Source organism: Mustela lutreola, chromosome 10 (genome assembly GCF_030435805.1).
Source record: "Mustela lutreola isolate mMusLut2 chromosome 10, mMusLut2.pri, whole genome shotgun sequence".
NCBI classification, from domain to species: domain Eukaryota; kingdom Metazoa; phylum Chordata; class Mammalia; order Carnivora; family Mustelidae; genus Mustela; species Mustela lutreola.
In genome coordinates this window covers 59,162,616-59,175,145 of record NC_081299.1, presented here as the reverse complement: position 1 = coordinate 59,175,145, position 12,530 = coordinate 59,162,616, and the positions used below count along the sequence as shown (strand labels likewise).

The 12,530-nt window shown below is 35.0% G+C and overlaps 1 protein-coding gene across 1 annotated transcript in view; it reads left to right on the top strand.

Moving 5' to 3' along the window:
* NEGR1 (neuronal growth regulator 1) overlaps positions 1–12,530 on the top strand; it is an 859,960-nt gene that overhangs the window by 504,950 nt on the left and 342,480 nt on the right. Inside the window, exon 3 of the mRNA XM_059135811.1 lies at positions 3,734–3,859. Within this exon, the coding sequence (XP_058991794.1) occupies positions 3,734–3,859 (126 nt within the window). The remainder of the gene's footprint in view (positions 1–3,733; positions 3,860–12,530) is intronic.

The window sequence follows — 12,530 nt, the reverse complement described above, 5'->3', positions numbered from 1 at the left end:
TGATGATAATGTTTTAATAATTACTTCCTACAAATTAAACAGTTTTACATTTTGATGAATAATTTATTCCTTTATTAATCTGCTCTAGGTCATAAATACTTGAATGTGTACACGACAATTCAAAATGCTACTAAAATCTGTACTTATTTAGTGATTTAAAAATTGTGCAATTGAATACATTTGCTCCTTTTCAAACTAATTTTAAGCTCAATTTCTAAATGAAAAGAGTTTCAGGAAGTTTAATATAAGGTGTATGGAAAAGGAACATACACCTAGGATAGTAATATATTTTAGCTCTCCTCATTGCTGCCTTTCTGTGCAGGTGCATAGAGCATTGGAAATACCATAAGACACTCTGCTTTGTCATGCACAGAGTTCAATAGAGACCTCTGACTTGTGTGCATGCATGATTTATACACAAACCATATCATAGGAAGAGCTACCAGAACTAGATGGGTTTAAGATCCCTGAGACATCACCATTCTTCCCTGCTTATGTCACCCAGACTAGAAGCATCTTTTTTCTCTTCTATTTTCTGCTAGTCTGATGCTCCCTCAGATCATACCAAGTCCTTTCCCGGTACCATAACCTTATTCTGGATGCAGAGCTAACAATACCTCTATTTCTGTTGCCCTACATTGAGGTTATTCATAGTTTTTCCTCTATTATAAATAGCACCACACTGAATAACTTTGCACATAAACTATCCTACGTGGTTCACTTTAAAAGAACCTTACATAAAACTAATGTTTGCTATTTCAAACCCACAAGGTATACCTATTAGACATGTGTTACTCATGTAAAATAGAAAAGGAAAACATGGAAAATATTTATCTTCTCTCAGTTACTTACTGTTTGCCTCCCTCTTTTAATTTTAAGCTCCTTGAGGGCAAGGATTATGCCTTGGAAATTTTGTATTTCCTGTGAGTCCAGAATTATTCCCTCCATAATACTCAGTAAAAGTTTGCAGTCTTGAACTGAATATGAAATGGCTTTGAATAGTCAGCAAACCAACACCTGTTTTTGCCTCCATAAGCTACCATGCTTGTGAAGATTTTCCTGGTTCTTTTTACACACAGCATCTGCTGTCAACAGGTGATGCATTCTGGGGAGAAGAGCCTTGCTAGAGGGATTTTCCTTTACTGACGTCCTCTTTCCAGATGTTTCTTCCCTGTAGTATATCCTGAATTATGAGGCCCTGGGAGGCAATTGCCATCACTGAGATGACATGTCACACCTGGAATTTGACACTCTTCCCCCACCACACATTTTCCCAAAGTCAAATGTCAAATCTGAGTTTATTGCTAAGGGACTTGGTTGTTTCTCTGCGAAGCCAAATAGTGTGCTTAATATTAGTTTACCACTCATGTTTACCACTTTAAATGTAAGATCAGAATGAATTAGCAAATAATATAGAAGGTAGAAGTCATGGCCTTATGGCACTCCATCATTTTTCTTAAAAATATATACCACTACCTAAAGTTGAATTAGTTATATGTTTGGAATATGTAAATTAGACTGATCTTTGTGTACAGTCTTCTGTATGAAGAAGGAAAGTATTAAATAACTTTTTATAAATAGTGGCCATTGGTATGTATGTAATTATGTGTGTGTATGTACATATGTACACATGTATATCATAATTCACTATTTCAAACATGTACCTACATTCACATATCCAGGTAATAGTCTTGTGTGATGTAAGTTGATTGTTATTAACTTTCCTATTCACCAATGAGTCATACACACTTTACTGTCCTCAGGATATCGTAATGTCTTTATTTCTGTTCTGTTTCAGTTAAGCTAAAAAGAGTCTTCTACTTGTAATGGTCATTATTTTATTTTATTTCATTTTACTTTTTATTTATTTAGCCTGGGAACAGCTCACTGAAGAGTTTAATAATAATATGTTTTAAATGCCAGTTAGAGAATGTCATTTAGAAACAGAATGGTATATTACTTAAAAATAAGCATTTTTTTTCCAGTCCTAGCCACAGTTGCATATAATCGAAAACTTTATATTTACAATCAAATAAATCTAGGGTTTTTTTGTTGCAAAATTTTGGTTTCTCCAAAAAATCAAAGATGATATTCAAAGTATAGATGATTTAATTTATCCTTCTAACAAACTGTAATTACCTTTTTAAAAATAACTGTGAATGTGTATCTCTCGCATATGGGAAGCCCAAGAATGGAATAATTTTTAAAAATCTGGTAAGGGGGCACCTGGGTGGCTCAGTGGGTTAAGCCGATGCGTTTGGCTCAGGTCATGATCTCGGGGTCCTGGGATCGAGTCCCGCATCGGGCTCTCTGCTCAGCGGGGAGCCTACCTCCCTCTATCTCTCTCTGCCTGCCTGTCTGCTGTGATCTCTCTCTGTCAAATAAATAGATAAAATCTTTAAAAAAATATGTGGTAAAAGGCATATTTCTTTAAGTATTATCATGATATCTAATTGCATTTATTAGTTTCAATCTGAAACTTCAACATACTATCATTTGTATAGAGTAAACTTATGGCACGGGCCAGTCTTACATACCAACAAACTGATGAAGTGATGAAAACATGGGAAAAAGACAGTAGTGAAATTAAATTAAAAAACCATATATGCATTTTAAGGCTTCTAGTAATAACAGCTAATACGGATGCTAAGTTCTTTAAAACATCCTGGCTGGCTTATTTAAACCTCACAACAGCTGTATGGGGTTGCGGTTGCAGTTTTTTCCAGCTTTCAGATGGAGACAGTGAGCCTGAGATGTAATATGTACCTTACTCTGGATATCACAGCTAGTGGAGAACCCAGGATTTCAAAAATGATTTGAGGATGAAGTGAGACCATTTGATATTTGAGGGAATATGGACATTTCAATTGGAGTTCATTTAGAGATATTCCTATCCAGCATTCCCAAAGTGCATTCCATGGTCACTAGTTTTATCAAATGCTCTTGAATAAAAGCATCCCTATTCTAGTACATCAGGAAGGAAAAAAGCAAACAAACAAAAAAAAACACCACATAAACTTTTCCCCTTCACTCTAGGAGATTTATAGTAAGCATAACAAAGTTTCTAAGAAATCCCAGAGTGAAGAGATCTGTGTTCACCAGTGGTTTCCAGCCATTACTGACAAGAAAACTCTTTAATGAGGACACCTTTCAAACCCTTAGAAAATGAATCTCTTCAAATAGAAATAGTTAGAAAGTTCAGCCCTATTATCTGGCAGTTAGAAAACTGAGGTCAAAAGTGCCATTGTAACCCTGAAATCGTATCTCCTAATCCTACACGTTTGAAACTCACTCAGCAATTAAAACAGCATGTAGGCAAAACTGTCTATTTTACATTTCTTCCAGATTTCCATTTTCATTACATCTTCTCCACAAGGAAACCATCATTATAGTGAAGATATATAGATGGAACAGACAGAGGCTACATTCTAGTTGACTTAACACAAAGCATGCACAATAAAATTTTAATCTAAGTAAATAATTCAGATTTTTTGTTATTAAACATTCCATTTATTTTGAAGCATTTAAATCTAAAAATTAGAGAAAAATAAAGCCAACAGAAAACTCTAGAAGAGTCCTGAGGATCTCAAGAATCTCCTTTGAGAGTTGACCATGGGCCAAAAGTGCGGTTCACCACCACAGCCTTATTGTATAATATCATGGAGTTGATCATATGTAGTTCAACAGAATTTTTTATGTATTTTTCTTACCACTACATGTTTTGTCATTTCAGTTCCTCCGAAGATATATGACATCTCAAGTGATATGACCATCAATGAAGGAACCAATGTCACCCTGACTTGCTTGGCCACCGGAAAACCAGAGCCTTCCATTTCTTGGCGGCACATCTCCCCATCAGGTAAAGCAGAAATATATCAGTGTTGCTTGTGCTGTTGTTCAGTATTCTCTTGTAACCTCACTTGGTCAGAACCTAAGAGTCTACTTATATTTTTTACATCTTTTTCATAAGGTAAGCAGAGTGCATATTTTTATATTTAGTCTTTATACCTGAAGGCATAGTAGTTCACAGAAGTTAAATAAATGAAGTTTCTGTCAGAGCCCAGAATAGAATCTATGTCTCTTGATTCTTAGTCAAGGTTATTTTCATTTTAGTATACTGGATAATCACAAATCAATAGACAAAAAGCTCAAATGGAAATATCACAAGAGAAATATCTTCATTTAAATGTGTAAGGCTTTTATTCAATCGTCATTCACATGTTAATAGGCCAGCATGAACTGCTAAGGTAATCAAGAGAGAATGAAATTATACAAATTACGAGGTTGCTAGGTCTAATTTCAAAAGGCAGTGCAGAATCAGGGATTTGGCAGTTAGAATTAAATTTTAACTGATGAGGGACCTAAGAACCCAAGACTTTAAGTAACTTGTACAAGATCACATAGCTAGGTGAAACTAAGGGATATAACATTTTTAAGGGTTTCTGGTAACTTCTGCTACAGTGCACATGTTCCTAAAGAGATTACAACAACTTTAGGAAGTTGGGGATAATCGTCATCAAAACAAGATTTTTCACAGCCACTCTTCATAGAATCACCAATTTGTGTCAAGTTTAAAATATTTGAACTATCAAGGTTTGAGTTGTACCCTGGAAGTAACGTGGTACTTTTAACGAGCAAGATCCCACCATGTTAACGAGTAAAATCCCACTCAATTTCCGGTGAGTGAAATTTGATTTTATTTATGTTATAGTTTTGGTGGAAATAGCTCTATCAAGGCTAGTGTGATGAAATTGCTTTTAAAGAAATCAGAAAGGCACCCTTTATAGAGGTGTCAGAAGAATACAATTGCCACATCCTTTTTATCTGCTAATGCTTACTTTAATATCACTTATCCTTAAGTGTCTTTCAGTTTCCTCATTTATGCCGGAGGTCTAATGAAACTTACATCACATGCTAAGTATTACTATTAATGTGAGGAAAAAATCAATATAACAGCAGTATACACATATAATATGCATTATGGCCCTTATAATATTACTGAAGAATGAGTGTGCTCTTGACTGCCAACACTCCTCTCCTTAAAGCAGCTACAGAATCATAAAACCAGTATATGAGTACTGAATGAGGGGCAGCACTCTCCGTGGGGTCTAAGTGAGACAAGGACTAGCAGTTAGGATGCATCTGCTTTTATCTCAAGGTCCTTATTCCTCAGTTCAGCCAATCCCTCCGCAAATCTCATCGCCTCAGCTACCCTCACCTCATTGTCTACTTTCCAAAAATTGAATAATAAAAATCCCTAGCTATTGTGAGACTCAAAGAAGATAAGAAGCATAAATGTGCTTTAAAAAGTATAAGGTGATATGCAAATGGATGGCTGATTCTTAATCATCTTTCCAGGGATTTAAATCTGATATGGCAATATAATTTTTGTAAGAATGAAGCACATAATCTCCATCTTCATATAATTTAAGATTAATATTTTGGACTGAGCTCTCCTGCTTTGCAGTTCTTGTTATTATGCATATTCTTCTTTTTTAAGTGCTTGGATACATTTTGGTTTAATTAAATAGCGTGAATGTTGGTTAGTGAAGTTATTAGAATAATGATAATGGATAACATCATGAAGCTGAAAGAAGACAGATTGGGTTTATAAGTTAAACTGCGCATGGATTTATTTTTCTGATCCTGCCATACAGAGCAAATGAGTAAAATTAGCATAAATATTAACTGTTATCTAATGAATAGCTAGACATGGCTGATATATTTATAAATGCTTCCAATAATTTCAAATTATCATTTGTTAATGATCTGTATTCAAATGCATAGCACCATGGAGTTTCTGCTTTAAGTAACATGTCTGATAATTCTATTAAATTTTCTTCGACTTACATGTTTATATTTGAAAGCCAAATTATAAACGTCATTGATCTGTCTATATTTTACCCAAAAAATCGACATTTTGCATACTCTCATCTTTTGCTATATCACAAAAGAAAATGTGTCTCAAAAGCATGTTCACCATATGAACGAACAGTGGAGAGTGTTAAAAACAGAACCAGATAGACTCCCTGTCAATACTAGAAATAATGGCTAGTTTTTGTACATGTGTGACTTGTTTAGATTGTTTTTTAACCTGTACTTTTATGAATTCTTACTGGCTCATTCATGGTCTATATCAGTTTTAAAACTCACTAAAAAAATGCCTGGCCGCCAGATGATAGCCCCACAGAGCTTCTCCCTAATCCACAAAAAAAAAAAAAAAAAAAAAAAAAGGTTGTGAGTTCAAGCATACCACCCATATGGCTGAACCACCTGAAGGTGTCATTCTACTTGCTAGTTCAAACAGTTCAGGGTACTTTGGGCAAAACATCTTCCTGGAGAAGTTTCTGGATATGTGAGCTTCCTTAGAGTTTATGTATGCTGATAAATTCTTTCTGTATTTTCTATTCTGTATTTAGGAATTAAATTCAAATTCATCCAAAAATTGTCAGAGAAATAATACCAACTCTTCCCTACATCCTTTACTCAGTTGTATCCATTGTTTTTCCCATTGGCTTCAACATTTGCTGTGTGTAGAGTATATAAATGCAGAAATTTATATATTTTTTTCATTGAATCATTTGAGAACAATCTGCATATATTGTGCCCTTTTCTTCCTAGTCTTGTCAGTGTGCATTTCTGAAAAATAAGGAATAAGGACATTTTTTTATATATAACCACAGTGCTGTTTTCAGCTTGTTTACATTTAACATAGGTATCATACTTTTGTCCCATTACTATTTGTATTCAAATTTTATCAATTGACGAAATAGTGTCTTTTATAGTGTTTTGTTTTGTTTTTTTCCCCTCTCATACAAAATCCAAGTATCATATATGGTTGTCACATCACTTTTCTCCTTTACTTCTTTATTCTGGGGTCGAATTCCCTGGTCTTTCTTTGTCATTTCCAAACACATATTTTTCAACAATGCATATGCCACCTCACTTTTTTATTGCAATAATTCTCATTTTGGGCTTGACTCATGTTTCCTCATGATTAGGTTTTAGTTCTGTCCATCTGGGTCTAGATAAGTAAAGTTGTAGACTTCTCAGGGAGTGATATCCAGAGGCAGAGGATATCCATCTGTCCCTTATTTGAGATGTTAATCTTGATTACCTAATCAAGGTGTCTGATTTCTGCATTGTATAGTTCCTTTTGTTTTTTCCTTCCCTGTGCTGCCAATAAGCAATAGGGAGAGATTTTACAAAACGTTAAATGCAAATGTCTGTTACTTGTTAACCTTCTTCCCTAAGATTTTGCATTATCAGTGATTCTTTTGTGAACTAATCTTTACTGTGATGATTTACAAAGTGAGGATTTTTCTAGCTGGAGCGATCCTACTTTTCACCAGTTAGCATTGGCATTCTGCTGTAAGTAAGAACCTCACTTCCCCTCTTTCTTTTTTCTTTTCTCCCTCCCTTTCTTTCTTTCTTTCTTCCTCCCTCCCTCCGCCTTTCTTTGTTTCTTTGTTCCTTTCTTTCTCTTTCTTTCTCTCTCTCCTTCCTCTCTTTCTTCTTCGTTCCTTCCTTCTTTCCTCCCTGGCTCCCTTCCTCCCTTTTTCTCTCTATTTATAATGGCAAAAGCTCACAGATTCCCATCTTTTAAAAACTGTTTATAATTCATTACTGTCTTTAATTATTTTGATGCTTGAATTGTTCTTTATTTGGTGAGTGGAAGTTACTTCATTCTGATTCCTGTGTCCTTGTGATATGATCCCATCATTTGTTGTTGTTGTTGTTTCTTGGTTTTGGGTTTTTTTTGTTTGTTTGTTTGGGTTTTTTGTTTTTGTTTTTTGTTTTGTTTTGTTTTTATCACTTTCTTACCTTCTGGCATGGCAAAATATACTAGCTTTGTCTTGTATTTTAGCTGCCCTATCTCTGGAATCAACCATTTTACATTAGTTCAGTGATTGGATACTGCTTACTTGGGGTTGTGACAGTTATAGATTGGTTTAAAATATGTAACTCTGTTGATCTACTTTATAGTAAAATTATCAGAAACTCAGACATCTAGACTACTTTCTATGAGATTCCATTAACTAAAAGAAATTAAATAACTTTAGTGCAAAGGATTAATCCTATTTTGTTTGGTTTTATCTAACAGCAATCCTGGAATAGGGTCTGGGACCTGACGTGCATACAGAGGGGAGGGTGATTATAGAATTAGTAGTAAAACCGTATTTATTTCAAGCAAAACGTAAGGAGGCAATTATTCTGTTGTGAGAGATTTAGATAGGTTCATACATCTTTATTTATAGGAGATACTACTGCTTTACCTAATCTATGGCTAATTTCTTATATACTTAGAAAATTTTCAAGGTTTTCTCAAAATTCATATTATAAGGTATATGATTCCCTTCATTCCTGCTGGTAATTTCTTAGGCATTAGATGGCTAATTAGATAGCCATTAGATGGCTATCCCTCTGTCAAATAAATAAAATATAATCTACTCCTGCTCCTCCTCCCCCTCCTCTCCCTCCTCCCTCCCCTCCTCCTCCTTTCTTCTTCTTCTTTTTTTTTTAAGATTTTATTTATTTATTTGACAGGGAGAGAAACAGCTCAGTCCCAGACCCTGAGATCATGACCTGAGCCAGAGCCAAAGGCAGAGACTTATCGACTGAGCACCCAGGGGTCCCTGGGTGCTTATTCTTCTGTAGGTGCCTAGTACCTGTGCCATCACTTTGAGTGGAACTAATTCTCTAAATTGTAGTCCTTGGTCTTTTGCCTGTGGCTTCAGGGAACAGGGAATTCCTTCTGCCTAGAAACTATTCATCTTTGTAACCCTTGGCTTAGCATAGGGCCTAATACAAAGTAAGGACTCCACAAATGTTGCAGAGTTAATAGATGCCGCCATCTGTCTTTGCTTCCCACATAGCCTCTTAGCACTAGAAATTAAAATTTAACAGGATATGACACAAGGAAGTATTTCCTTTCTCATATCCCCCAACTCCTACCCTTTAATATAAAGACACACATACCCCTAAATATAAATCAGCCCTTTATTTTCCTTCTAGTTTCAATATGGCTGCACCTTTGTGATATTGCGATTCACCATAAGAGATATATATTTGGTCTTTGTCCCACTTCTTGCATGAGCTCCTAAAACCCTTGAAAATTTCCATGATGAAACCCCTAAAGGTACATTTTGTAATGTTAATAAGGTAATTTTGGAAACACACAAAAGGATGGGACAGGGATCACCAGGAGAACCAACCATAGAAAAGAGCTGGAATTTTCAGTGTCACCCACCTAGACCTCCAGAGCAGGGGAAGGGGCTGGAGGTTGATTCATCCACCAATGGCCAGTCATTCAATCAGTTGTGTGTCTGTAATGAAGCCTCCATAAAGACCCAAAGGACAGTGTTCTGAGAGCTTCTATGTTGGCAAACTATTTGAGATTCGAAGAGAGTGGCATACTCTGAAAGGGCATGGAAGCTCCTTCCCCTTTCCTCCTACATTGCCCTCTCCATCTCTTCCATCTGGCTGTTCCTAAGTTGTAGTTTTTTTAAATAAATTGGTAATCTAGTAAGGAAAATATTTCTCTGAGTTCTCTGAGCTGTTCTAGCAAATTAATTGAACCCAAGGAGGGGATTGTTGGAACCTCTAATTTACAGCCAGTGGATCACAAGCATAGTGACAACCTAGACTTGCGACTGGCATCTGAAGTAGGGGTGGAGGGCAGTCTTGTAGGACTGACCTTTTAACCTGTGCAATCTGATGTTATCTCTGTGTAGTGTCAGAACTGAGTTGAATTGTAGGACACTCAGCTGGTTTTGGATAATTGCTTATTGATATGGGAAACTCCGCTACCACATTAGAACTGGGTTCTGAAGCTTAACCACATTAACGTATAAAAAGCAGCTAGCGTGGTTCCACTAATATTTATCCATATTGTGTACTGTCTGTACACAAACTAGAAGCCACTTGCACATGCATGTCTCATTTAAGCCTCAAAACTAAACTTTGAAGTGGATATTGTTATCCTATTGTATAAATTTGCATGGCATTCAGAGTATTTACATAAATTTTCCCAAAAAATATGATTATTTTTGCTTTTTATTTTGAAAATTTTGAAAATTTTATAAGCTCATAAGAAGTTACAAAGTTAGTAGAGAGAGCTTTCGTGTTTCCTTCACCCAATTTCTCTAATTAGTTACATTGTATGTAACTATAGTCTGACACCAGAACAAACTAACATTAGTGCAATACATGTATATGGTTCTATATCATATTTTTAAAATTTTATTGATTTATTTTTGAGAAAAAAAGCATGAGTAGGGGGAGGGGAAGGAAGAGTGGGAGAAACAGACTCCCCACTGAGCAGGGAGCCTGATGTGGGACCCAATCCAAGGACCTCGGGATCATGATCTGAGCCAAAGTCGTGCGCTTAAGTGACTAAACCATCCAGGCTCCCAGTTCTATATCATTTTATCATATGAGTTGATTCATGGAGCTACCACCACAATCAAGGTACAGAACTCTTCTCTTGGCACAAAAGTTTATCTTATGCTATCCCTTGGAACTCATTTCCACTTCTCCATCCACTATCCCTAACCCCTGATAATCTATTTCTAATCTCTTCCTCTTCACTATAATTTTATCATTAAAAGAATATATATGTGGCACCTAAGTGGCTCAGTGGGTTAAGCCTCTGCTTTCAGTTCAGGTCATGAGCCCAGGGTCTTAGGATTGTGCCCCACATTCTGCTCTCTGCTCAGCAGGGTGCCTGCTTCCCCCTCCCCCCCACCCACTTGTCTATCTATTTGTGATCTCTCTCTCTGTGTCAAATAAATAAATAAAATCTTTAAAAAAATCATAAAATAAAAAAGAAAGAAAGAAAGAATGTATGTAAATGGAATTATCCAGTGAGTGAACTTTTGGAATTGTCCTTTTTATTCAACATAATGCTCTTGAGATTTATTCAAGTTTTAGCACATATCAATACTTTGTTCCTTTTTATTGCTGAGTAGTACGTAGTGATATGAATGTACCATAATTTGTTTAACCATAAACATATTTAATATATTTTCATTGTCTCTATTTTTTGGCTGTAAAAAAAAAGCTATTATGAACAATCCCATTTCTTTTTTTCTTTCTGTCCTTTTACTTTCAATCTATACGTTGTATTATATTTTAAGTGAGTTTTTTGTAGACAACTTATAGATAAGACACTTCTAAAAAATCTACTCTGACAATCTCTGCATTTTGCTTGGTATATTTAGACCATTTACATTTAATTTAATGATTGATTTGTTAGGGCTTATGACTGGTATCTTATTTTTATTGTTATTTTCTGTTTGTTCCTTCTAGATTTTGTTTCTCTGTTTTCTTTTTACCACCTTTCTATGGGTTACTTGAGTATTTTTTCTAAATTTCTGCTTTATCTATAGTATTTTTCAGTGTGTTTCTTTACAAAGACTTAATAATATTGCATAATAAAAGCATAATTTATCATATTCTATGGGTATCCATGGTTTACTAGTTCCAGTGAAGTATACAAACCGTCCCTCCTTTTATTCTCCTGGTTTTTTAATATAACAGTCTTGAGTTTTTTTCTGCATACATGCGAACTACCTCAGATAGTGGTATAATTTTTGTTTCAGCTGTCAAACATGTAATGGAAAACTCAAGAAGGGAAGTTTTTTGTATTTATGTATTCTTTTACTATTACTCATCTATTTAGAAAACTTTGTTTAGCCATTTTTTTTATGGTAGGCCCATTGGAGACAAATTCTTTTACACTACTCTGCATCTGAGAATTCTTGATTTTACCTTTTTTCTTGAGGATATTTCTGCTTGGGTTGGAATACTGAGTTTAACAAAACATACATTTATTTAACATTCAAGTAGACTTAAGATGGTCTTCAGGCAATATTTGGAAATTTTGTGGATTAAAGTATAGAACTTTAAAACTAAAAAGCAGTGTCTCCCATGCTTTCCATAAGTATTGCTATGGAACTAACCCAGCTATAAAATAAATAGCATAAACTGTCCATTAAGAATATAATAGATATTGTCAAACTAAGAGATTTTAAGGATCTTGAGATTGTCAAATGAGAACCATTTCAGGATAAACAAAGTCGGTATTCATTAGGTCATGGGTTAGTAACCTAAGGCCTGTGGGCCAACTGGCTTACTGTTTATTTCTGTAAATGAAGTTTTAATTGTTGTTGTTGTTGTTGGAACACAGTCATGCTCACAACTTTATATATAGTCTATGAATGCTTTCTCACACTGCAATATAGAGTTGAGTAATTGTAGCAGGAACCATTTGACCCACAAAGTCTAAACTATTTAATGTCTGTTCCTTTAAGAAAAAGTTTGCTGACCCCTGCCTTAGATATTTTAAAAGAGGTTTAGATTTTAAATTTTATTTCCTAGCTGTAAGACATACAGGCTTAGCACATTAAAACTTCTACAACCTTTAAAGAGAATCAAATTCAATCTTAAGACAGAAATATTAATTACTATTATCAAAAAAATAGAAAACTGTAAAAAAATGGAAATTATTAACTAAAACACATGTATAC